At 38.2% G+C, this 25372-nt stretch overlaps 3 protein-coding genes across 4 annotated transcripts; 2 read left to right on the top strand and 1 right to left on the bottom strand.

Annotated features, from left to right (window-relative positions):
• Window positions 1–403: 403 nt before the first annotated feature.
• On the top strand, window positions 404–1375 carry LOC306889403 (hydroxycarboxylic acid receptor 2-like; the record flags this gene model as incomplete). The annotated part of the gene is made up of 1 exon (XM_079448293.1): window positions 404–1375. The coding sequence occupies one exon, from the start codon at window positions 404–406 to the stop codon at window positions 1373–1375; it is 972 nt and encodes a 323-aa protein (XP_079304419.1).
• Window positions 1376–2836: 1461 nt separating this feature from the next.
• Window positions 2837–7283, top strand: LOC306889232 (B-cell CLL/lymphoma 7 protein family member A-like). The gene is made up of 6 exons (XM_079447975.1): window positions 2837–3004; window positions 3964–4045; window positions 4122–4215; window positions 4746–4892; window positions 5020–5120; window positions 5463–7283. Exons 1-6 carry the CDS (start codon window positions 2913–2915, stop codon window positions 5532–5534), a joined length of 588 nt encoding a protein of 195 aa, XP_079304101.1. The 5' UTR covers window positions 2837–2912; the 3' UTR covers window positions 5535–7283.
• Window positions 7284–8861: 1578 nt separating this feature from the next.
• clip1b (CAP-GLY domain containing linker protein 1b) lies at window positions 8862–25358 on the bottom strand. Of its 2 annotated transcripts, XM_079449047.1 has the most exons (22): window positions 25233–25358; window positions 23500–23659; window positions 22763–23253; window positions 22567–22691; window positions 22289–22490; window positions 22008–22205; window positions 21683–21786; window positions 21537–21597; window positions 20807–20911; window positions 20001–20129; window positions 19567–19683; window positions 17950–18007; window positions 17529–17737; window positions 17391–17444; window positions 13585–13670; window positions 12662–12773; window positions 12525–12568; window positions 11677–11737; window positions 11002–11158; window positions 10814–10866; window positions 10622–10734; window positions 8862–10532 (listed from the first exon to the last, which is right to left on the bottom strand). In XM_079449047.1, exons 2-22 carry the CDS (start codon window positions 23585–23587, stop codon window positions 10301–10303), a joined length of 2799 nt encoding a protein of 932 aa, XP_079305173.1. In that variant the 5' UTR covers window positions 23588–23659; window positions 25233–25358; the 3' UTR covers window positions 8862–10300. The 2 variants fall into 2 exon arrangements, with proteins under 2 accessions (XP_079305173.1, XP_079305174.1); XM_079449048.1 differs by lacking the exon at window positions 20807–20911.
• Between the last annotated feature and the right edge of the window lie 14 nt (window positions 25359–25372).

Raw genomic sequence — 25372 nt, 5'->3', positions numbered from 1 at the left:
ATATATATATATATTTACAATTGATATGAATAAATACATACACACGCACGGATATATATATATTTAATGAATAAATGATAAAAGATTTTCAGCTGTGGCACAAACCAAACACCAGAGGCCACTGATGCTTCTCTCACTAATGTAATCCATGCCAAGGCAGAAGAGAAGCCATCCCCTGGCATAGAGTAGGTAAGAAAAACCACATAAACAGATCACATACGATTATTAATTTCATAAGAGGCCCAAATGCCTCCTGAGACCATTTACCCACCACACCTGGGTTTTTGTTGTCCATGTGCACGCTAACAACTACATCATTTGCATGTCAGCAGACATATTTAAGAGCCAGTCTTGGGGGGGATTACAGCCATACTGAGATGAAACAGCAAATATCTGAAGAATCATGAACAACTCTTTAAAGTGCTGCGCTTTCGACGCACCCATCTTGGATCGAGTTCTGCCCCCTATTCTATTCACAGAATTCATTGTTGGCCTTATGGGAAACGTCCTCGCTCTCTCAATGTTCTTCTATCACAGGGACACCTGGAAGGCCAATTCTGTATATCTAGCCCACCTGGCCGTGGCAGATTCTGTGGTCCTCTTCTGTCTGCCTTTCAGGGCTGACTACTACCGCAGAGGGAAGGACTGGGTGTACGGAGACGCTTTCTGCCGTATTCTTCTCTTTCTCTTGGCCGCCAACAGGGCTGCTGGAATAGTCTTCCTCACTGCCGTCGCCGTGGACCGCTACCTGAAGATCGTCCATCCTCTCAACCGCATCAATCGAATGGGTCTGCGCTATGCCTCATGGGTCTCTATTGGCTTGTGGACTCTTATTGTAGCCATGACCGCGTATCTCTTAACAGACAAACATTTCTACTTTCAGAACAACCGCACTCAATGTGAGAGTTTCAACATCTGTTTGGGACATAATTCACTCTCCGACTGGCACAATTCGTTCTACATTATCCAGTTCTTTCTGCCTACCGGCATTGTTACATACTGCACGACCGGCATTATGTGGCAGTTGAAGAGTAAGACGGTGGACAAGCATGGTAAAATCAAGAGAGCAGTCCAGTTTGTCTTAGCAGTGGCTGTGGTTTTTATTATATGTTTCTTCCCCAGCAATGTCTCACGTATTGCTGTGTGGGTCCTCAAGTCTTGGTATAGCGAGTGCCATTATTTCGAAGACGCAAATGTGGCTTTTTACACAACCGTCTGCTTCACTTACTTTAACAGCGTGCTCAACCCCATAGTTTATTACTTTTCCAGCCCTGCTTTCAGCGGGTCCATCAATAAAATCTTCATGAAACTCTTAGGAAAGAAAGTAGATGACGAAGACGATAGTTGTGCTACAATATCAACTAAGGTCTCTTAGACAAATGATGTCAATTTTCATGTAGAAATGGTAATATTTGCAGTATAGCCTTACGCTTTGTGTAGGATATTTATGAATTCTATTTTAGCTGCCGATTCAAATTCAGGTATAATCATATTCATCTATTAGTTAATAGCTTTATCAAATTGAAAATATATGTCTTACATTAAGTGATATTCTATGCCCATAATTTTACTGTTCATAAATGAAATGTCTACTTTGTCATTAAACTAAATATTGATGGCACTATAGCATGCTCATTGGATTTAATGTTGTTTTTCAGTGATATTGAAATTATTAATCTTTTCATGTTTTAGATATTTTGATTATACAACTATGGTGTACTGCAAGGATTAATAATGGTGGTGAATTCTTTTTTTGCATGGTAGTTTGTACTATAAAACATTATTTTACCATAACCATTACCTGTTTTGCCATAATTTAATTGATAGGATTTTAATTTATATTGTAAATTATAATATTGATTATTGTAATCACATTTTACTGGGGTATATCCCTCAAAATATTAAATAACACAAATCAATTCCATTCTGATAAAGATTCAATTTAACATCCTTTAAGATTTTTTCCAATATTTAGCCTTAACCAAGTATGAAATTATTGAAATGAATGTAATCATGGTTTTGCTTTGTCTGTTTAAAGAACAGACTTTTTGTTTCATGTTTTCATTAGATATTTAGTGTGCCACACATATTTATTGCGTTGTGTGTAGTAAAAACATATATTTGCAAAAATTAGCACTACCACCAACCCTTGAATAAATGTCTACAGTTTTTTTCCTTTCGGTCTGCCAGAGTCTTAACTTGATTTTCTACTGATTGTTTAAATAAGTGGACAACAGCTCGGTTTATGTGCCTTTCCCTTTTCGTCTAACTTATTTCAATATTTTTGTTTTGTCTTTTCAAAGCAGTTAGCGAAGCAAACCCATGAGATGTGAAAATGGTCAGACATAAGTACAGGTTCTTCGGGTATGTTTTTAACAGTTTTGATGTTCTTATGCATTTCCCCAAAAGCATTTAACCTCAACTAATAAATGTACTGATTTCAAACTGAATAAATGTATAACATTGTACATCACAATTAAGATAAAATATATATATTTTTAAATTAGCATAAAAGTGACCCTTTACATCCTAGAACTAGTTTGAAAAGTGCTGGGCCCCTAACCAGTTTAGATATTATACTGACAATTAGTGATTCATAATGTTAATTTAATAAAACCATGTTTGAAAATAATACAAAAAGTGAAGTCTTCACCATGGAATGTCTCAATAGAGTTTAAATTAGGTTTTAATTAACATTTTAAAAACGTTATAAACGTCATTATCTTACTGACAAATGTAACAAGTGAAAAAGTAAAACATTTCAAAAAAGTTACAAAATATCGCTGCAACAAAAGAACGCTTCGCAGTGTTTGGCGCAGGCGCGCACCCGCTCAGCGTTCACTGTAAGCGAGTGCGCGCATTGTGTGTGAGCGAACTGCCGGCGAGCTTAAAAATATTATCGAGCGGCGGGAATGTCTGGCAGGTCAGTGCGCGCGGAGACCCGGAGCAGAGCCAAAGATGACATCAAACGCGTTATGGCGGCTATTGATAAAGTACGAAAATGGTAAGACGGCAGAAAAAAGCCCCGTGTTTGTTCCACCAGTGGGGGAGGAGAGAAAGAACAAACGAGAAGGACGGCGTGAAACGATAAGGGTCATTTTTGAGCTCGATTTCCAAGCGAACTCGAGCGCACGCCAGGTGCTGTGCGCGCACACGACATCCAAAACTAAGGGGGAGAAAGCTGAATGTTTGGAGGGCTTTAACGCTTCTGGTGGAGATGAAGTAGATCTCGAACCCAGGAGCCATTTCGTTGCAGTCACATGAAGCCATTTCTCTCTGCGGTTTTGCGCACTGCAACGCGTGAGATCTGTGTGTGTTTAGGATAATGAATATTAGAGAAACAGCTCACCTGTGCGCGCGGGAACACACCTGCACACACGAACAGCGAGTTTAAATGAGGCGGGTCAAGTTTCTGAACATCAAATAAAGCTGATCACATGGAACTGTGGGGGCTGGGACGGGAAAGTCAGCAAAATGAATGACTGATTTTTAACATGGGAGTTATGGATTTTGGCAAATGCTTTCATCCAAAGTGCATTCAAGATTTACATGCAGTGTTTGCGTGTTCACTGGGCTTCGAACCCATAACCTTTGCGTTGCTAACACAATATTCTACCAATAGGAACACATGATATGTTGTTTAGAACATCAAAGCACAATTTGAAAGAGGATTTATGTTGTATAACGATTACAGAGACCTGTTAAGCTGCAAATGTATAGGCCCCATGGGTAGGGTACTTATTTTTTAAATAGGTCCTACATGTTAAAGCACACGACATTTGAGAAATTTGTGATGTAAGCTTTTATGTCTAGGCGTTTTCAAATCATGCACTCAAGTGGTTCAAGTGAATAATACACCTTTAGGAATATTTTGCCTTTTAGACTATATACATGTTACACAAAGAGAGAGAATTGAGAACAGTCACATTTTATCTTAAAACTTGTTTGTTGTTTGCTTCACAGGGAGAAGAAATGGGTGACGGTCGGGGACACTTCACTGCGCATCTTCAAATGGGTTCCAGTGGCTGAATCAAAGGCAGATGATGTACGTTTATAAAAGGTAAAGTTTGCAACCATTTAAAAAAAATTAAAATCTAAATAGCTTCTCTTCTGCTGTACAGAAGAATAAAAAGAAGAAGGGCAGAGAGGAAAAATACGGATCGGAGGCGACGACTCCAGAGAACAGTTCATCTCCAGGAATGATGGACATGCAGGGTAAGTCATGTGTCTATTTGGGGTGTAAATTGGACAGTTCGTCACGATACGATATCAGTTTTCTCTGCCAACGAGACAATATTTGCCAATACCTAGGAAATTTCTGCATTACGAGTCGATTCATTTATTAACATTGTTATATTACTTGACCAGTTTACACAAGCAGTTACATTTTCACAAATGCAACCAAAATATAAAATGAATGTTTAATTAGAACAAAATATCAAAACAAAATGCACTTAGACGGACATTACGTGAGTTATGAGGATGTGGAGAGAGTCAAAATAAAGGCTTCTAATATCGATATTTTACATGTGGCATCGATGTATTGTATCGGTAAATATCTAACCGATGGATCGATTCATATCGATGTATTGTTACACCCCTAGGAACTGTGAGCCATGTTAAGACCACCATAAATATGACATCTGTTCATTACATACACTTTGAAAGCTGGGTCCAAATGTCTCGTATTTATTGTAGTTTACTCATGTATTAAGTGTGTTCATAACTGTATGGTTAAAATATAGATGAGAACAGCAATCAAAGCTCAATAGCCGACTCCTCTCCTGTAAAGATGGAGACCAGCTGTAGCACAAGTCCGACACCAGAGGTCACTGCTGCTTCTAACACTGATGAAAAGTGCAAGGCTGAGCAGACGCCATCCCTCGAGAACGGTAAGAAAAACAAACACAACCTGCTGCTTATTGCTTGCAAACCTTTGTGTGTAGTGTCTTCAGAGGATGAGAGTTAAGGCTCATGAAATGTGATTCGTATAAAATAAAAATGATTTATTTTCAACAGAAAATTTTAAATCCACCCCTTCGATGACGTCAGAAAGCAAAAAACTTTCACAGTTATCAGGGGAGAAGGAATCTCATTTAGACGCTTCTAAAAACACTCAGGTAAATCAGGCATCACACACCTTCAAAACAGCACATTGATATCTAAAAAGATATCACAATGGACCGATTCTGAGATTCTCAAACTCGAAGGGCCTTTTACTAACATCAGGGTTTCAACATACTTTCTGAAATTGTCTATTGGTGCCATCAATTAATTATTAATCAACAAAAAATATTTTCAACAATATTCGATGTTGTGTAATTTTAGATCTTCAGCACAAATCCTGATTGTATCTAATATTCATCCATATATCTTCAAGCCCTAATTCATTCACATTTTGAATTGTGAGGAAAAAACAGCAGTTCTGTTCTCAATATGTTTTTTTTGTTGTGCTTTATCAGGAAAGTGAAGATGGTTCCCAACCCACTAAGAAAAGCAAAGTGGAATCATCTTCTCAGGAAATAGAAAAATAAATAAGCTGGCCAGTTTGCTCTCACACGTTACTGTCGCAATGAGGAAAACATCCTTAAAACACCCAACCATTCTTGATCTTCACCATTCACACACTGATTGCCAAGTAGAGCTTCACCCTGTTCATCTTCTTACCTCTTAAAGTTTGTGAAGAGGAGGTGTGCAGACGTCACTGTGCTGGTGAACTGATGCCCAAATACTGACCTGATCCTGTGAGACGTGTACAGACTCCCTCCTGTACAATATACAGCATTCCTTTAACAGTGAATGAGAAAAGTTGATTTTTCTGCTGTGATTTTCTTTTGCTATTACATTTTATGACTTTACTAGTTGTCTTTTTACAACTTTTGCCAATCGCAAAAGTTTTTGTACTGGGGCCTGGTTCAATAAGGAGGTTCAACCAACACCGAGTTCAAATGTAAACTGAGTTGATTTACACCGAGATGCAAAACTTTTGAGTTTATGGTTTCAGAAAAGCTGATTGGAGTTAGTTCTATCAACTCTGGGTAGGCTTACCTTGAGTCAAGTGCGTGCAACACGACTAAGACCATGATCAATGGAGCTCCGATATTACGATTCACCATGGCAAAGGTACCAAAGGAAAAAGCAACATGGCGGCAGGAAGCGCTTGAGATACGGTGCATTTACTAATGTGCTGAAAATAAATTAAGTTTAAATTAATAAATAGATAAATGTAACCATAAACAAATAAATTGGTCAGTAAATAAACGATAAAACATAAATATTAAAGAAAAAATCTTATTGTCTCATCAGTGCTCTAGTTATAAGCGTGAGACGTCATGGTGTATAGGACATCTGTTGGGCGTCAGACTCTCATGTCAAAGTCAAACTGATCACCAATCCGAACCCTGCTCGGAGCAGATTTGGGTAGGAATGGCTGCACATATAAATTAATTGTTTATTTCCTTTATTGCTTAATTTCTGCATTTATGTCTGTATTTATTAATTTCTTCATGCACTTTATTTATACACTTTATTAAGTAATTTCTGATCATCCATTGAAAACTATGCTCTGATGTAATACACGCACGATGACTGATGTTATTGATGTAATGATGGATGCTATGTTTTGATACATCTAATTCACTGTAAAGAAAAATGGTACAGTTTTAATAAAAAATGCACAGGAAAATGATAAAATTCCACCGGGAATCCTGAAATCAAAGTACATCCCATGAATGAATGCAGCCTCTTCACATATAGGATCCTGCATTAAAGGACATATGACATCTTAGTCACTGAGAAGGTCTCTGAGTCTAAGTTACCTCTCCTTTAGAAACGGGTTTGACATACCTCACATTCTGAAACGGAAAACCCAGAGTTTCCCTCATCTCAGGGTTAATATACTCAGTTTTCACTTTACCTCCTTTCTGAAACGGGTCCCAGTTAAAGTGAGGGTGCTTGGTTTGGTAGATTCTCCCTTGGGTTTTTTATGTTGCTTTAGTTGTTTCTGATCTGACAATTTGTTACACATCAAGTTAAATGAAAATATACCTCATTTCCAAACTTTTTCCAACAATAAATCCATTCTGACTGATGTAGCAATGTTAAAGGAACGTACAACAATGGTTTATTATTTATATTTTAAATCAAAAGCTCTTGGGACCATATTTTCTTGATTTCTTTTATGTTGTACAGTTGATTTTATTTGGTTTTATTTATTCAATCACTAGTGATTGTTTGTTTGAAGCTCATTCAAGTTGATTTAATAAAAAATGTTAACACATGACACAAGTTGTTGAGTTATTTAACCATATTTTCCGGTATAATAGTAGGCTACACTGCTTAGATTTTACTTGCGTTGTTTGGTTAGACGCCAAGAGTATACTATTCTCGTCCCACTTAGATAACAATTATATATTTGCACAACTTTGCAAACTTCTTTTATATATTTTCCTCAACGCATTACACAAACTGAATTGAACTCAGCAACCCACCCATCGTAAGTGACGCATGGTTTATCATAGTAATAGTTTTTATAGTTATTTGTAGTAAAAGTATTGGCGTCCCAAAACCACATCCACGTGATATGTAAGTATTATAATGTGTTATTTTATAACGTTATGTGAGTTATTGATCATATTTATCGTGAGGTAAAAGACTCACCTCAGCACTCCCGCCATCAAGCAGATTTACTCAGCGCGCGCGCGCTGCTCTGCCCAACGGTTTTTTCTTTGTTTCGCGGGAAGTCTTACGTGCAAAGCGTAAACGAAACAACTAAACAACGATTGCGTTAATGTTACGTGAGTAATGGCTGTTACACACTTCAAGACTTGAAAAAAGACTGTTTTTTAAACTAGACATCTTTGCATACTTTTTGAAAGTTTCAGATAGAAACACACTAACTGATCAAATCTGCAGACTGGCTCAGACTTTCTGCAACAACTCCAGGCTGAAGATCTGAGCAAACGTCTTGTAGTGTATTTTAAGCCTAAAATGTAATTTAGCAGATTTTGGGGGGCAGGTTGCAGGGATTGATTTCACCAGGCTGCTTAGATTAAAGAACAGCCACATCTGATCATTGAAAAGCAAAACATAAATAAATGGATTAAGTGAGATGCGAGAAGTGCTGTGAAATTGTGAATATGAGGGCTGCAACTTTGTCTTAAGGCACTTGAATATTGAGTCACAGCAAAGTTGATCAAACATGTCTATGGTAATAGCTAAAGACTGAGAATAGTGTATTAATAAGTAAAGTATGTGAACAAAATTGTTTGATGTAGGCTAATAATTGCTAAAGTTGAACTAGATGGAAATACAAGACTGAAAATCATTGAGTATTTGAACAAATTGGTTGATTTTATAATTACTTTAAAACTGATTGTCATTTGGATACTAAAGAGTGTGAATTCAGGTAAACGGGGACACTTTTACTTTCAGATAATATAGTCTAAATTAGGCCAACAGACTAATGGCTGGAAAACACTAAAAGTCTGTTAAATTCTGATCAGATTTAAAAAAGTTTCAGATAGAAACACAACAACTGATCAAATATGCAGACTGAAAATCTGAGCATCTAAGACTAAAACACTTATATATCAAGATCAACAGTTATCGCCAAATATGAACAAAACCTGTTGAGAAGAAGCAATACTCTTCTAGACAAATATGGTATACATTTTGTCTGGCCAACAATAACAGGCAAAGAATCTCGTCCATAAATTAAATAGAGAGATGAACTCTTGACTTGGACCAATATAGCCATTCAAAACATCATGACATCATGCATGAGCAAGCATCGGCCAAAGTTTCTTCAGAAAATGTAACTAGTAACTAATTGTTTGAACTATTAATCAATACTTACTTATTAAACTAAGTATTACTTAGGAATGTTTATTGGGTCAGTACAGTCAGTACTAGCATACACAAAATTGATCTGAAATGAAACCAAAGGTATTTGTAATTAAGTTCATTGGAACATACAGTACATAAACAGTTACAACAGTTAAACACTGCCACAATATTTAAGTAGAAACAGAGCATATTTGCAATAAACCCTTTTTTTGGTTAAATTCATATTAAAACAGAAATACTCAGGAATATTATACATAGTCTTGTGCACTACTTCATTGCAGTTTATTAGGTTGCTAAATAAACTTTGTTACTATGACATAAATATTGCGAGATTCGATATGATCCTGTGCATTAAAGTTGTGCTTAAGTGAAGGCCTGTTCACACCAACTATACTACACTAATGTAAAAAATATTCACAAGCAATGTTTTTGCACCCAAATTGTTCTTTGTTCTCTGACGACAAGTTGAAATACCTGAAAGAATCATATGAATAATTTACATCAATTAATATAGAGAAAGAACAAGTTAAATCGGAAAACTTGTGCATATTCTTCCTAGCTTGGTGTGAATAGGCCAGAAATCTAAAGGATATGACGTAAAAATACACATTTGTGTTTCATTATCACTTAATTTGACAATAAAACCGAATATCTCAGTTCTTAAGAACGGCAGCTCATGTGCTGTATGTATTTAAAGTGAAGAGTGCAATAAGTTAAAAGTGGTTCTTTGTTTGGTGCATTGGTTTTTGTGTCCACAATAGCAGTCCATTACGACTTCTCAATGCTGAAGTGTGTAGTTTTTGTACCATTCAAATATTTCTAATATCTCGTTTAATGTGCAAGTTAATATTAGCTAGCCATAACCAGAAAGATGTATATTTCTTGATTTTTAGTTGTTTTAGCTTAGTTTGCTTTGTCTTATTTTAAATCCTATTTTAAGTAAAACGTCAGGTTAACAAACATCGGCCTACAATCCCTGATGACCTGCTACATTTGCCAAAATATTCAGCAAACAACCTTATTGTTTAATATCTCTTTAAGATCATTTTTACACAAAAACGGATTTAAATGAATTTAAAGAACTACTTTGTTTGCTGTCTTTTGAGCAGAATTGTTACAAAGCAGTCAGTATTTTCTCAATCCTATCAGCAAAGCTTTAAAAATACACTTAAGTATAGCTAAGCAGCTTCCCATTTTTCCGCTGGTAATTCGTCATTGGATTAATCCACACACAACAGTTAAAAACACACAAAACAACACTGAAAAATCTCCCGTCATTAAAACATTTGAAAGACATAAATGCAGCATACCTTAGCCTTCAGATGGACAGGTTTAAAGGAATGTACAAGAGGTCTGAATGTATATATAGATATATATATGCTGTTTACAAAAATAGCGTATATTCTGGTGGAAAGCGATCTGTGCATTGCCTGCTCTCAGGCGGAGGGGGAAATCAGAAGGTTTGGTCATCGTTGCAGGAATCTGTCCAGTGACCGAAAGCCTCACAGATGTCGCAGTAAGGCCGTGCACCACCGCGGTTGCCATGATAGGTGGTGTGCGGTGGAGAGTCTGGAGACTGCGTCTGCGTGGGACAGTCCTCTGTGTCGTGAAGGTCGAAGCAGTCGCAAATGTCACAAAAAACACGTGGAGGAGCTTTCTTCTTCTTCTTTTTGACATCACCAAGACTTCGAATAAATTAAACAGTTTGATTGTATAAAACAACTCATTTAAATATTAATATAATAAAAGCAATACAGCTTCATTCCTAACTTACCCATCATTTTCATCATCGCCGTTGAATTCGCTCAACGCCATTTTCTTCAGCTTCACCTTCAGTTCCTCATTCTTCCTCTGGAGATCCACAATGACCGAGTTTAAGAAGTTGATCTGATCCCGGAGGAACACACTGCAGATTAGACTTTCAGACATTTAGACATAAGAGAAGCAACACAGAGGAGAGCTGTACCTGTCCCTCAGCAAACTCCTTCTCTTCTCTCAGCTGCTCCATAGCAGCATCACCTGATGTGAAAAAAACACTTTATCCGCCAGACACAAAACACACTGTGACTTCATAATGACTCTGTAAAGACTGAATAAAATGTTTTGAGGTCCTGCAGTAGTGTGATTGTGATTCACATGAGTTCATAAACTGACCTGAGGTGATGACTTCTCCGTTTCCACCCGGCCGTCCCTCCAGCTTTTGTTCCAGACTGTTCACTCGACTCTGCAGCTGGGCTTTGTCCCACTCTAGTGATTTCACCGCTGACTGAAGCGTTTTGGCCATGGCATTTTCCCCACGCAGCATCGCGATCTGAGAATTATAAAACCTCTTTTGACATCACAGACTTATTCATGTCTAAACCTGCCCTAACACAGAGAAAAAAGAATGCTAAGTCACTTCGTACGATGCCGTTGCTATCAAAAATAATGCAACAAATTTAAAGAAACAATTCATTCAAATATTTAAAAGCGTGGATGTATGTACACACACACACACACACATCTATTTCCTAGGTATAATTTCATATATATTATTAATTCATTATTATTCATATTTAAATTGAGTTCATTTGTAAGAATTACACTGCGCTGGTGAAGATGACACACAGTATCTGGAGTGCGTTATCTGTTTTAGGTTGTGGTTATATTTACTTTATGACCAATCAACATCAAGCATTCCAGAGAGCTGTGTAATATAAAATAAATCTACTTAAACATATCATTATCAATTATTAAAATAGCATTAATTGATTGCAGAATGACTTCATTCACATTCCACAACAGAAATATGTGATTCAGCCAACGGTCTGCAATCGTCATCAATCTTACCTCATTTCGTAACTTCTCAAGCTCTTTCTCTTTATCTGACATCATTGCATTGGAGTTCTCCCTGTGAGAACAGATAACAGCTTTCTATGACTGAAATCCATTAGATTTACAATCATGTTAAAATGCAATATGCACTCTAAAAACACGCTTGGCATCATCTCCCTGCAGTACTCCACAGATTTAAAGCTTACTAAAACACAAGTTAACAGAAAACGCAAGCCAAAACCATTGTGTTTTTCAGCTTGTTTGTTTAAATACATTTGTTTCTAAGTATGTATAAGATGTATAGATTGTTTCTAAGATGTATAGATGTTCGTTCCATAAGATACATTAAATGTCCAGTGTGTCTTTTTTTTGTAGGATCTATTGACAGAAATGCAATATAATATACATAACAATGTCTTCAGAGGTGTATAAAGACTTTATATAATGAAAGGGAGGTGTGAGTGAGCCGTTGGTTGCAATTCGCAACTTCACTACTAGATGCCGCCAAATTTCATACACAGGGACCTTTAAACTAAAGATGCTTGTGTCCTCAAATTCAGGTCTCATTGTAACCATAACAGAGCAGATTTCAAAGGAATGCTTCAGACGTTTAGCACCATTGTCAGCATCTGTGATCGACACAGACGATCACAAAAAAATCACCCCAAAACACAGTGATGAGGCAAAGCATTAAATTGGGATAAAACACACGGTTTTGAAAATATAGATAGACAAAAATCACATGAGGGGTTTGTTTATATGGGGGGGAAATCCACACACAGAAATGACGATCAAGGGTATGATTTTCTTTTTCTTTCGTAGAATGTGAACTCAGCACTCAGAAATGTGTAAAATCTTCTTACCTCTCTGTAATCTCCAGCTGGCTGGACAGAGATTCATCTTCAGGCTGAAATAAAAAAATGATTCAGAGAATGACACACCCGACAGAAGACGAGAGGATCTAACAGAGCTGTAAGCAAGAATACAAACGAATAAACACCTTCTGCAGCATGTGGACGTCCTGTCGACTCACGTTCAGGTCCAAAGCCAACTTCCCTTTCTCATCCTGGAGCATCTGAGACTTCTGATTGGCTGCCAGCTTCAGCTCCTCACTACATACAGTTTTTATGCATTATAATGCAGAAATAAATCAAATCACATGCGCTCAAAAGCAGCATCAGGTGTCAGGCCAGAGTCTAATCTTTGTTTGGTTTCATGCAGAAGTTATTAAATCATAACACAATATATTACTGATTTAAAAATACAGGCAAGAACGTTCGATAAATTACAATCTTATAAGCAACACTCTAATAAATATTCATGGCCGTCTAAAGATCAGCGAAGCAGAACGACTTCTGAAAGGATCCCTCACGTGGAGCGGAGACCGTCAGACAGAGAGACGGTTACGTAAAACATCCCGGAGGAGACACTCGCATTTGAAAGTTCCCGTGTACTGAAGATGTAAGGTAGAATAGATGTAAAGAATACACAATAAAGGACGGACCAGCAAGAATAATACAAATATGCTAAACAAACGAGCAAAAATTCGAACTCACACCACCCGCATGAGCACATGCGAGTCTCCCTCCAGGCTGTGGTACCATACGGACGTTATTCTTAAATCAAAGCTGTTGTTACTGTGATGTCATCCTCTGACTCACAGATCTGAGTTAATCACCATCATGACATCACCGCGGTATTCAGCCAAGAAACTGGAGATCCTTTTATAGCACTAACTATCAAGACACAACTATTAATTTTACCGGACGGCTAAACCCTGGTGTTTAATAGTCACAGCTGCGGCCTGCTGATGAGCACACGTGATCCGACACATTTCAACGATCAAAAGAAATTGGTCAAATGGTGTCAATAAATAACAAACTGTTTAGTCAGTGAAGAGAAATGTATCGGTGCATGTCTTACATTTCTTTGCAGAGGTTTCTGATACGCTGCGTCTCTGAACTCAACTGCTGCTCGTACTGAGAGTTCTGATGCTTCAGGGCTTCAAGCTGGTGAAGGCAATAAAAGACGAATAAAACAAAACACACAGAGAGAGAGAGAGAGGTTTTTAGGAAAAACTTTTCAAAACGAAATACTATCGTGTCGAGTCTGATGACAAAGAGCATTAACAAATCATCATGTTTGACAGTCAAATGATCTGTTGCACCCTGATGTGGTTTCATCAAAGCTCCTAGAGGACAGATCAGCGTTCATTCTGGAGCAAATTCCACAAATCTTTTGTATATTTTCTAAAGATGATGTCATTTGAAATATGCATGGCTGTCAGGATGTTGAAAACAGCTGTCCAGAACCACTTTTGTGCTTAAGAAAAATCATAATTCCGCTTTAGTAACATTAACTCGTGTGTTCTTTTATGTAGAGATGTAAAGCACAGGTTATTAATTTGATCAAACCAATTAACCCAAATAACAGCAACAGGGATGCATGCTTGCTTGCGTCGCAAAAAATAACAATAGTTAAAACTGTGATCCATGTTCTGGATAACGTAAACATAATCTTTTTTTTAATAAAATGTAATTAAAATAATGATTTATAAGCTGTCGAAATGGATTTTGTGGGAAATGTCATTTTGATGTCATTTGACAACATTCGTAACGATAACTACATAAAGTAACCTACGATTTTATGTTTCAAACCGAGACGGCAAAGGTTACAGAAGTCAACTGTTCCTAGAAAACTGTCCATGTTTAAAGAGACTTTTAGTTGTTTTATAAATGCATCACACTTATCATTTTTACCTAAACCATATCTGCATACAAAGTACCGCTACACTTTTAAAATCAGAAAGATAAAAACACATTGAGATGAATGAATCACATCGGATGACGTCCCGTGAGACCCATATTTCAGATCCATCAAATTGATGTTGGCCCACTTTAACCAACTGATCTGAAGCGGAATTCACCCTTCAGTTTAGACGCCAATGCGTCCATAGTGACTTCTATCCATGCCAAGAAACAGCATCAATATTTTATGAATTTCTCAAAATGTTTTTTGTGTTTACATTCAAGAAGCTCCATAGAATGAGTGACGATTAAAGGATGCCATTAACAAATCAAATGAAATCAAACAACCGCTACTGCAGAAACACGCATGTAAAAACATTCAGTTTGCATCTCTGTTAGAGCAAAAACACGAAAGATACAAACTGCCAAATGTTTTTTTCTTTGCGGCAGCTCATGTTGTTTTTCATCTTTAAAAAACATATTTTACATCTTAAATCTAGAATTACACATGCTTCAAATTAAACCAGGCATCAAACCAATAACATTGATGCATAACTGTTCTTTACTTTAATAAATTCAATCAATAACATTGATGCATAACTGTTCTCTTTTTAATAAATTCAATCACATCAATTTAGAGTTTTTACTTTTTATCATATCAAATCTTTTTATTATTATGAATATACTAAGATGAATCACTTTATTCTTTTCCACACTGTTTTACGTTTCCGTTTAATGTCTTTGTGTCAATGTTATTTTTATGCCAATATTGCCTAATACCGCTGTGGTTACACACATGCATCGCTACAAAACTGAGATCTTTACCTGACAGAGCGGAGTATAAACACAGCCTTTGGAGTTCTGTTGAAGCATTGTTATATCCATACTGCTGTAACCCTCCTGTTTTCTCTGAACAAATGTGCCCTATCAATAATACATCCCCTACGGCCCCCAGCACACACCAACACACAGAGAGAGAGAGATTCCTCGACACACGCTCACGTTCGCACTAACACACGCTCTGAAAAGCATCACACGGTGCAGCTTCATTTTGTAAGGACGTGAAGCCCCGCCCCCTGTGTCCCCGCCCACCCCCTTCTGCTGTTCTCTGTCATCCAAACGTTTTCATCCTCCATGTTCATTCATTCAGCATCAGCTAGCAGACAGACGCCCATCTCTCCGACGCGTGACAACAGAATCCGTGAGAATCCCTAATGATATGAACTGGATATTTCATCAAAGCCTGTTTCTTCAAATCTTCAGCACAGGACGGGTGAGAGATCTGCGTCATCCGTGAACACAAAATGAAAGAACACAATTTGGGCCGACCTAAATTAACTTTGCTGTTTCAAGCCTTGAGGGGATGAACAGAGTCAATCTTAAAGTGATAGTTCACCCAAAAACACAACTTCTGTCATCATTTATACACGTCCAAAGTGTTGTCACCTCTCACTTATGCGTGCTTTTCCCACCTGCAGATAATCTTTAGCAGGGCAGGACACCCGAACACTACAAAACACAACAGTGATTTTTATGATCTGTGAGCAGATGGTAAACACAGCTCGGTTGGCAAAGCTTCTACATCTAAAGAATCTCAAATCAAGAACGTGACATTATTGTCGCTAATATATCTGCGCTTCATGCGCGCACATTTTTCACCAAACTGATTTATATGGCTTTAGGACACTTGAAATATCTGCATGAATCACGTGGTGTTAATGATGATTTAATGATGCTTTAAGCTTGAAGAGACATTAACCTACATTGAAAACAAAAAACGGTAACAGCTTCCAAGGCCAAAGAAAGCCATTAAGGTTTGAACGACAAATGACACTATTTTCATTTTCGCATAAACTAACCTTTCAACATAGCAGCACGAACCAGCATCAGCATCTGAATCTGTTTACTACAGAGGCCCAGATTCACTTGAGTACAACTGATGTAAAAGCTCCACTGACTCTTCATACATATGTGCTGTATGTCCCCGGAGCAGAAACCAATTCTGATTATATAACTTCACGTATCAGAGCGTGTGCTTTACATGCAGCCTTCAGGCGGTCAGCTGCACACCACACATGCGTAAACCAACCGTCGTGTGTCAGAAGCATTATGTCATCAACAGGACTGTAATACAAGCAAAAATCTTGTTTTTATTTGGCATTTATTGGTTGTATTTTTAATGAGCTTTTTTACTAATAATCATGAGAGATGCAAGGCAAGCGTCACTATTGGGTTTACTTTTAACCCCCCACCAAGTATTAAACCTCACCATGTTATCTCAAAACATGTGGCTTTAAAGTTTAATAGGAAAAATGTTTCTGTAAATCAGGCCACTGACCAGCGAGCACTAACTGCTGTTTTCTAACACTGCGCTACACCGGACGCGACCGGCGCAACACGGCATAAAGATTGTTCTTAATGGGTTTGTTGTGTCACATCGCGCAGCATCCAGTGTAGAGATAAAAATTTTCATTATAATGGGTTCTAATTGCGTTCTTTTATCTTTTGTCATGTCGTGCCGCATCCGGTGTAGATATGTGGAAAGTGATCGAAGGCCTAAGGTTTTAAGGCCTAAATTCTATGGAGGACCAAAAGAAAAAATATTATAAAAATAAATTTAAAAAAGAAAGCATAAAAAATCATTTGGTTTAATTTATTCACTTACTTATTTCTATATTATAGACAGTATCAACGGCAACAACAGAAACAAACATGTGCCCAAACTTAACTTCCGGTAGCGGCAAAGAATCTGTTGAGTAGTTTTAATTTAATTTAAATAATTAATATACTATAAAATATGAATGTAAGTTCATATTAACAAATTAAATATAAAAGAAATTATTTTCAGCCAAACACAGACCGGAAGTAAACTTCGGGCCAGATAAAACCGTCTATTTTTGCATGTTTTGTTTATTTATTTGTATTATTCTAATGGTTTGGTCCTCCATTAAACACATAATGTAAAACATAAATCCTGTTTACCTCCTTCTGCAGTTCTTTGTTTCTCTGTGTCAGGTGATCCAGCTCCTTTGTGGACTGTGTGAGAAAATCTCTGGTTAAACAACTGCCTTCATAGAATGTCATGATTTGTTCACTGATGCTCAGAACTCTGACAGTCACCTGGGTTTGATCTTTGTAGGCCTTCAGTTCAGCCACCTGACGTTCCAGATTGACGTTCCTCTCTGTGGATTTGTTCAACTCTCCATCAGTTCGGCCCATCTTCTCCTTCATCTGACGCTCTCTCTCCTCACACTCCCTCTCCAGCTCCTTCTTCTCCTCACACACCCGGTCCAGGTTCTCTTTATCCGCTGTAATATTCTTCTCCAGCTCTGTCACCACACACACAGATGGAGGAACATCAAAGAGAAGCTTGTGCAACAATATTTGTGTTAAAATGATCATTTCGCCTAAAATAACAGCCCCGTTCTGTATTCTGTGTTTTATCTCACAAGCATGCAAAAACTTGCAGGTTTGCAATGCAAATACATTATACGTCACGTGGCAGTTATGTGACGCTTTACGTGTTTGACGTGAACATTACCTTGCACAGTTAGCATAGTTTGATTATTTTCCTCTGATGCTACCACAAGCTTTTGTTTCTAGAATCAAATAGAATAGAAAAAAATAATATAATTAGTACTATAAAATCACTGTAATGTACAACCTCTTATAGTAAGGGATAATCCATGGATTAATGGATTTTATTGCACGATGTGGAGGCCAAAACCACCTGGCGCGAAGCTAGTTGCCTCGAAGAAGTGCATTTCTTATGTTAATCTTGAATACCTGTAGAGTAGTTTTGCGTTCTTCATATCTCTGAAAAGTGTTTCGTTTTTTCACATTTACAGAAGACAGATACAGCTGTACAATTATTTCCAAAGAAAGCCGACGTCCGCCAGCTGTTACATGGATGTAAATACTGTACCAAAAAGTGTTGTTGTTGTCGTAACGTTAACTATGGCTTACAGTTTGAACGAACCTTACACATATGATCCAGAATCGGACCCAGAGTCTGTAGTAGAACAAGAAACCACAGCAGCAACGACCACAGATGAACGTTTCTATATGGTAAACATTGTTATTTCTCTTTAGCTTTGGCGCTATTTTAAAATCATATAAGTCACCATTCATATGTTTTAATTGTCTTCTGTATTTGCTTGGTTTTAAAAGGTGTAAATGCCTTAGGTGCATTACAATGCCAACAAAGGCTGTCAATTTTTACAAAGTTTTACTTAACGGCTGTGGTTCAGACTCCAAAGGGTCACTTTTATCGTTACCATCACTCCCTCATTTAGTTGCAAGTGAATTGAAAATGCTGAGTAAAACTGTGACTTGTTTGCGAAACAATCATCTACAAAATGACGTTCACAAACAAAACATTTTCGTAACTCTGTTTCTGTCCGGGAAATACAAACTCCATCCACTGTTGTCTTAACACCGGGTCCTTTGGAAACCTGGACAAGGCTTTTTTTCCCTCACATCCAAAAACACCTCTTAGGTGCCATTATTAGCTCCATTAGCTAAAACAATTACAATACACTATACGCGGGGTGCTCACAACAGCTTCTCCAGGAAGGAAACACTCTTCATGTTGCCAATTGCCAATAAAACCTTGTTTGGAAACATGGATCCGGACTTTTCCGTAACAGGATGTAGTGCTGGCAGACAGTATCGAACAGAAATACTACGTCATGCGTCCAACTCGTTTTTTTTACAAGTTGACCATGTTAAGCTTGAGGACCCAACACATTTACCAGTATAAACAAGGCACAATGGATGTAAAAGCATGTTAGGCCTCCTTTAATGCATGGCAAGCCGTGGATTATACCGCATATACCATGTTCATTTGCAAAGTTAAAGCTGATGTCTACGGAGTAATTTTTTATTGTTCATTACAAATATTGATCAAACTGTGTGGAACTTTCTATGCATAAAACGGTTTCAATGCACACTTTCCAGCCAATCAGAATCGAGTATTCAGACCATGGTGTAATAGAAAATATACAACAACATTACTTTGTAATGATGCATCAAGGACACATCTGTATGCTTTATTAATAAAAACTTTCCGTCATGATGTAAAATAAAAGCAGGTGTTTTCAACTTTCCGTCATGTGAAATAAAAGCAGGTGTTTTCAGGTATGTAAATGAGACGTACCAGATCCTGTAGTTGTTGTTGAAGAGAAGTGTTCTCCTGCTCAGATGATGTAAGTTTCTGCTGGAACAGAAGCATTTCTTTATGTCTGTTCTCCAGCTCGCTGTTCAGTTCTTTGATCTAGAAAAACACGAAACAGACTTAAGGATGAATAACAGCAATGATATAGAAGCATTTCGGGGTAAACTAAATAAATGGACCAGAAGCAGATGTCATAATGCATCTAGTGTGAACAGAACTTTGCCATTGAGTCCAACCAGTCTGAAAACATGTTTGCTGCTGCAGCAATGACACACTTCACCTCTAAATAACTTTCAGCAGGTCAATTGGAAATCAAACCATTAGAGTCTCAAACAAAACATGATGCCAAGGCATTTATTTAACTGAAATCCTCTCTCGAATGCAAAATTCACATGAGTGAGGAGAAATGAAATGACCTTCTTGTCCTGTAATGGAGGTGAAGCGGATCCGGAGGTCTCGGCTCTCAGAGTTCTCATCTGAAGCTGAAGATCAGCCACTTCCTTCTCCAGCTCCATGATCCTGGAGCGCTCTGATACTGTGGCCACCTACAGAACACAACATTGTTTATATAAATCAACATAAAACAACACTGACAAACGCCTGTAATGTTATGTACTTTTTATATTTTGATGGATTATCAATACAAAGGAATTTATTATATCCACTGGCATGTGAATTACATCCATATAGCTAACAATGAACAATACTTCCACAGCATTTAATAATATTCATTCATTTTCATTTCAGCATTTACTTATACATTATTCAAATAAAACTTTTCACTGTTAACATTATTTAATGCTCCATGAACTAACATGAATAACTGTATTGACATGAACTTACATTAGCAAGCATTAATAAATGCTGAAAAGCTAAACTATTCATTGTTAGCTAATGCATTTACTAATGTTAACTAATAGCACCTTATTGTAAAGTGTTACCAAAGAAATTAGTACATGTTTTCCATTTAATGCAAAACGATAAAGTTAAGTTAGACTTTACAAACTAAAATATACGTCCAAACCGTGCAGTATGTCAACTGTTAGTAGTGTATAATGTGTACTGATGACTTTGCTTTCTAGTGTTGCTTTCCAAAAAAAACTACATAAAAAGGACCAATTTTTGACCTACCTCAATCCATCATGAAATAAAAAATAAACCCCCTTCACCCATCTAAATGATCTGACCGAAAGTGAAATCTCCCTCTCGCGTGCTCATTTACCCGAGTGTCCTCTAACTCTCTCTGGAGTTTATCTGCTTTGGTCTTTTCAAATAGAAGACTCTGTTCAAGTTCCTTAATGTGAGCATGCTCCAGTTTGGTCTGCGTCTGTTAGTAGACAGAAGAAGAAGAGAAAAGAGAGAAACAGCAAGGGCACGGTCACGTGCAGGCTAAAGCCAAGTACCGAGAGCTTCATGCAGATCTTGACAACATCCTCCTCCTCCTCCTCTACAGACAAAGACAGCAGTGACACCACGAGAAAAACAACAACGGTATGATGTGTGGCCCAAAGAGCGAGATGGAGGGTGTCCATACATGAAAGAGTGAGTGATAAAGATGACGAAAGTATGAATGAGTACATGAATGAACTGAAAGAAAAGAGTGAATGAAGCAGGGAATCAAAGACATGATAATTCAAGTGTGTGTTTTCCTAGAATGTTTTTATAGAGCAGATCCTTGGTTTAAAGGAAATAAAACAAACTAGTCCAAAGTTTAGTAACATGACTTTATTTTGGATAATGGAGACTGAGCAGCGTTCAGAGCAGGTCTGTAAGAATCACACTGTGCCAGCTCAGGTCCAAACCCTCCACAACCATCTGTCTATCGGTTCTTAAATATCTCATGTAAATCTGTGACTGATAACCACTGATGCACTACTGTGAATTCATAAAAATAGAAAGAATGGACATGCAAACTGATGTGCTAAAGACGGTGGGTTGAGGGGTTACTTTACCTCCAGGTCACCTTTGGTAATGCAAGCTTCTTCTACACTAAACTGCAGGTCCTCCACTTTTCTGTACCACACAAAAGAAGCGTCATTCAAGGTGTTAAAGTGTTTTATCGTGTGAGAAATGAAGCATAGGTTAAGCTTAAGTTGACCTTTTCTCTTCCTCCAGTTGGTTCATCAGCTCCACTTTTTCTCTGTCTGCCGTTTCCACAAGTCTGCGCAACTGATCCAACTTGGCTTCCATCTCGAGAGCATACTAAACAAAAACAAACGTTTTAAAAACCTCAGATTCAAACACACCATCATTTTTATCACTGCACAACAATTGCTGTGTGGAGTTTATTGTCCACACATTGCACATAAGATGAAAAATTTATGCATCTCGGATCTCACACAAAGCCTCATATAGCTTTTAGACATAAATCGATTCCTGAAACCATAACTACAGACCGTCAGCCCTGCGTTTGTTCTTTTCACCTGTTCCTGACCCTGTCTGAGCAGTGCCAGCTCTAGTTGAATCTCTCCGGCGTGGCTGGTGGCTCTGGCCACCTCCATCCTCTCCAGGTCCTGTTCGGCCAGGAGCTGCTCGATGTGCTGCTGCTTCTCCTTCAGAGCCTCCTGCAGGGCCGTGGTGCCCGAGATCTTCCGCGCGTAACGCACAGACGTCTCCGTGAGCTGGAGGGTTGAGAGCGCACATGATTTCTCTCAAAATATGACAATAAACTTTGGGAGAAAAGTGGATGGCGTGAATAGTTTACCAGGCCCGCCCGACTGGGTTTCCCTCCGACTGAGGAGGCCACAGAGCTGAGGGTGCTCACGGAAGAGGCGCTGGGGCTGTGCTTCAGGGTGGACCGCGGTCTTGAGCTTTTGGATTTGGCCGGCGTGGTGGACGGGAAGCCGATGCGAGTCACTTTGTGCGTGGGTGCGAACAGGCCGTACTTGGGAAGACACTGGAAATACCTGAAACAATAAAATTTGCTTAGCTAAAAACTACTTGTTTATTTTCCCAACAGTTTATCTAACACACAGCTTTTACCTCACACCCGCCACTCCCCCATCGTTCTTTCCAAGCGGCTCATCTAATTCAACACCGCACCATCCGCCTTTGGCAAAGTCAGTTTCACCCAGAAAACGCACCACGCCTGCCTTGGATCCAGCCACCTTAAAGTCACACAATGAAACGTTCAATAAAGATTCAATGAGTGAAAAGACAAAGCAGAGATGGTTCTTACCAGAACACGATCACCCAGTTTAAGTTCCCGCTGTAACTTCTTAGTCGAATCAGCCTCGGACAGATTCGAGGTGGACCCGCTGGCGGCTCTGGTTAAGTTTGCTGAGGTTTTGGGTGCATTCACGGTTTGAGTATCTGCAAGAGCTTTGGAGGGTGTGGTCTCGCTGGATGAAGTCTTGCTGGCCGGCGTCTCCGTGCCATTGGCCTTGCGCTCCGCCACAGGAGCATGGGACAGTTTGGAAGGGCGAGTGAATATCCCTCGCAGGTCCTCGCACTTAAAGTAGTGAACCCCAGCCACAGAACCGTCATTTTTCCCTATGGGTTCATCTAGAACGATACCCGCCCATTGACCCGGTGCAAACTGAGTCCCGCCGATGAACTGCACGTAGCCAGGTTTGTTTCCATTGACCCAGACTCTTTCACCAACGGAGAAGTCTGACGCTGTGTCTGGACCTGTATGAGAGGTCGGTGACGTCACCGCTTTGGGGCCGGCTGAAGTCACCAAAAAACAGAACTTTTTGTGTCACTATAAAAATATCATTTATTATTCCGTTCATGTGGGTGACAAGAACAATTTAAATCAAAGACATAGAATCTCTCATCTTCATTTATGAGAACATCTGTCATGAAGCGTCCTTTCTAAACACTTCCACCATCATTATTTATTTTTAAACAGCAGAAAGCATAATAACCGTCACAGGGACATTCAATTATTGTTTCACAAATTCACTCAGTCACCTGCAGTGGGTGAGGTCTTGTTTGGCACCGGAGCTGGTTTTCCAATCTTGGTGGGCGGTTTGAGACCACTCGGCTTTGCTGTACTCATCTTCCCGGCTTCATACACTTGAGTGTGCTATTCATGCAGGGTTTGAAATTTTACCCCCTCCTGAACATTGACCTGATAGAATTCCAGGAGAGAAAGTGACTATAAACAAGTATGAAGTATTGTTTTTTCTTATTAGAGCTTACCGCAGATCTTACTAAATATGCAATATCATATTCATCAAAACACATTCATTACTACAGTTATTGTAACATGAAACTATGGTTACTTTTGACACCACCTTCAAAATGTACTGTGGTCCAATGATTGTGTTTACGGCCTGGTTCTGAATTATTACTTATTAATGTACAATATTCGATTTACCATTTGTCCTCAAGAATACATGAAAAATACTATGGTACTACCATTACTGGAACTATAACCATTACTTCAAAACCATAGTAAAATCATGGTAATCATAAATGAACCATGATTTTGTGAAAGAAACCATAATTCAACTGTGATTATTCAATTCAATTTTATTTATAGAGCGCTTTTCACAATGTGCATTGTTTCAAAGCAGCTTTACAGGGGAAAATAGAAACCTTAAAACACAAAAAAGGTAAAACACACTACATGGTGTTTTATATAATAAGTTCAATTATTCTAGTAAATAATATCTAATGTCAGCATCTCCTGATGGTTTATTTAGCATATTTTGCATTAAGTGAATGCTTTGCTGATAAGATGTGTCTTTAATCTAGATTTAAATTGAGCGATCCTCGAATAATATCAGGAAGGCTATTCCAGAGTTTAGGTGCTATGTGTGAGAAAGCTCGACCCCCTTTGGTGGATTTAGTTATTCTAGGTATTATCAAAAGTCGTGAGTTTTGAGATCTTAGAGAGCGTGATGGGTTGTAGTGTGATAGAAGCTCTGTTAGATAGGTCGGGGCTAAACCCTTTAAGGCTTTATAAGTGATTAAAAGAACTTTAAAGTCAATACGATACTTAATGTGTAGCCAGTGAAGGGTTGATAACATTGGGGTTATGTGATGGTATTTTCTGGACCTGGTTTGAACTCTGGCAGCTGCGTTCTGAACTAACTGTAGTTTGTTTATTGATGATGCACTATTATACAAATGATAATCCTTTATAAAACATATTTTTACTGTAAAAACAGCATTATGGTATTTTGTTAGTGGTTTTGCGAAAGAGATTATGAAATGATGTAGTACATAACTCAACTGTTACACATCTGAGGGATGAACCTCTGTTACACTCATTAAGTTACATTGTAACATCAATACTTGTATCGCCACATACTCATAACGTGCATCTGCGCCGTTTCACCTAAATACTTACAATTTTAATTATGATTAGTCGTCAAATAATGTAGATGACTTCGTGTACATCGAGTTTGTATTTAATAAATACACATTTTGCTCATTGTTTTGCTAAGCTAACCACAAACACATATCAAAACAAAGACCACGAAGGGTTATATTTCAAAGACACTCGTGAATTTAACATTTTATCCGCATAAAGACAGTTTTGAAGCTTGGTTGTCAGTCAGAAACGCGTATTTGTGTTTCCATCCGCTCGTATAGAGACAGACTGTCTGCTAACGTTAGCCAAAGAGGATAAATACTCCACGTAACGTACGTACAAACAAATGAGCTTCAAATAATAAAGTCATGGTGTTTCTTACCTGAAGTGTTTTAATGTGCAGCATTTCTCTGTGATAAGGGAAATAAAGTGATTTGGTGTGTGTGTGTGTGTGTGTGTGTGTGTGTGTGTGTGTGTGTGTGTGTGTGTGTGATGATCTCACAGGAATGACGTCGATGATGA

Source organism: Barbatula barbatula (assembly GCF_947034865.1).
Source record: "Barbatula barbatula genome assembly, chromosome: 24".
NCBI classification, from domain to species: domain Eukaryota; kingdom Metazoa; phylum Chordata; class Actinopteri; order Cypriniformes; family Nemacheilidae; genus Barbatula; species Barbatula barbatula.
This window is presented reverse-complemented; position numbering and strand designations above follow the sequence as displayed.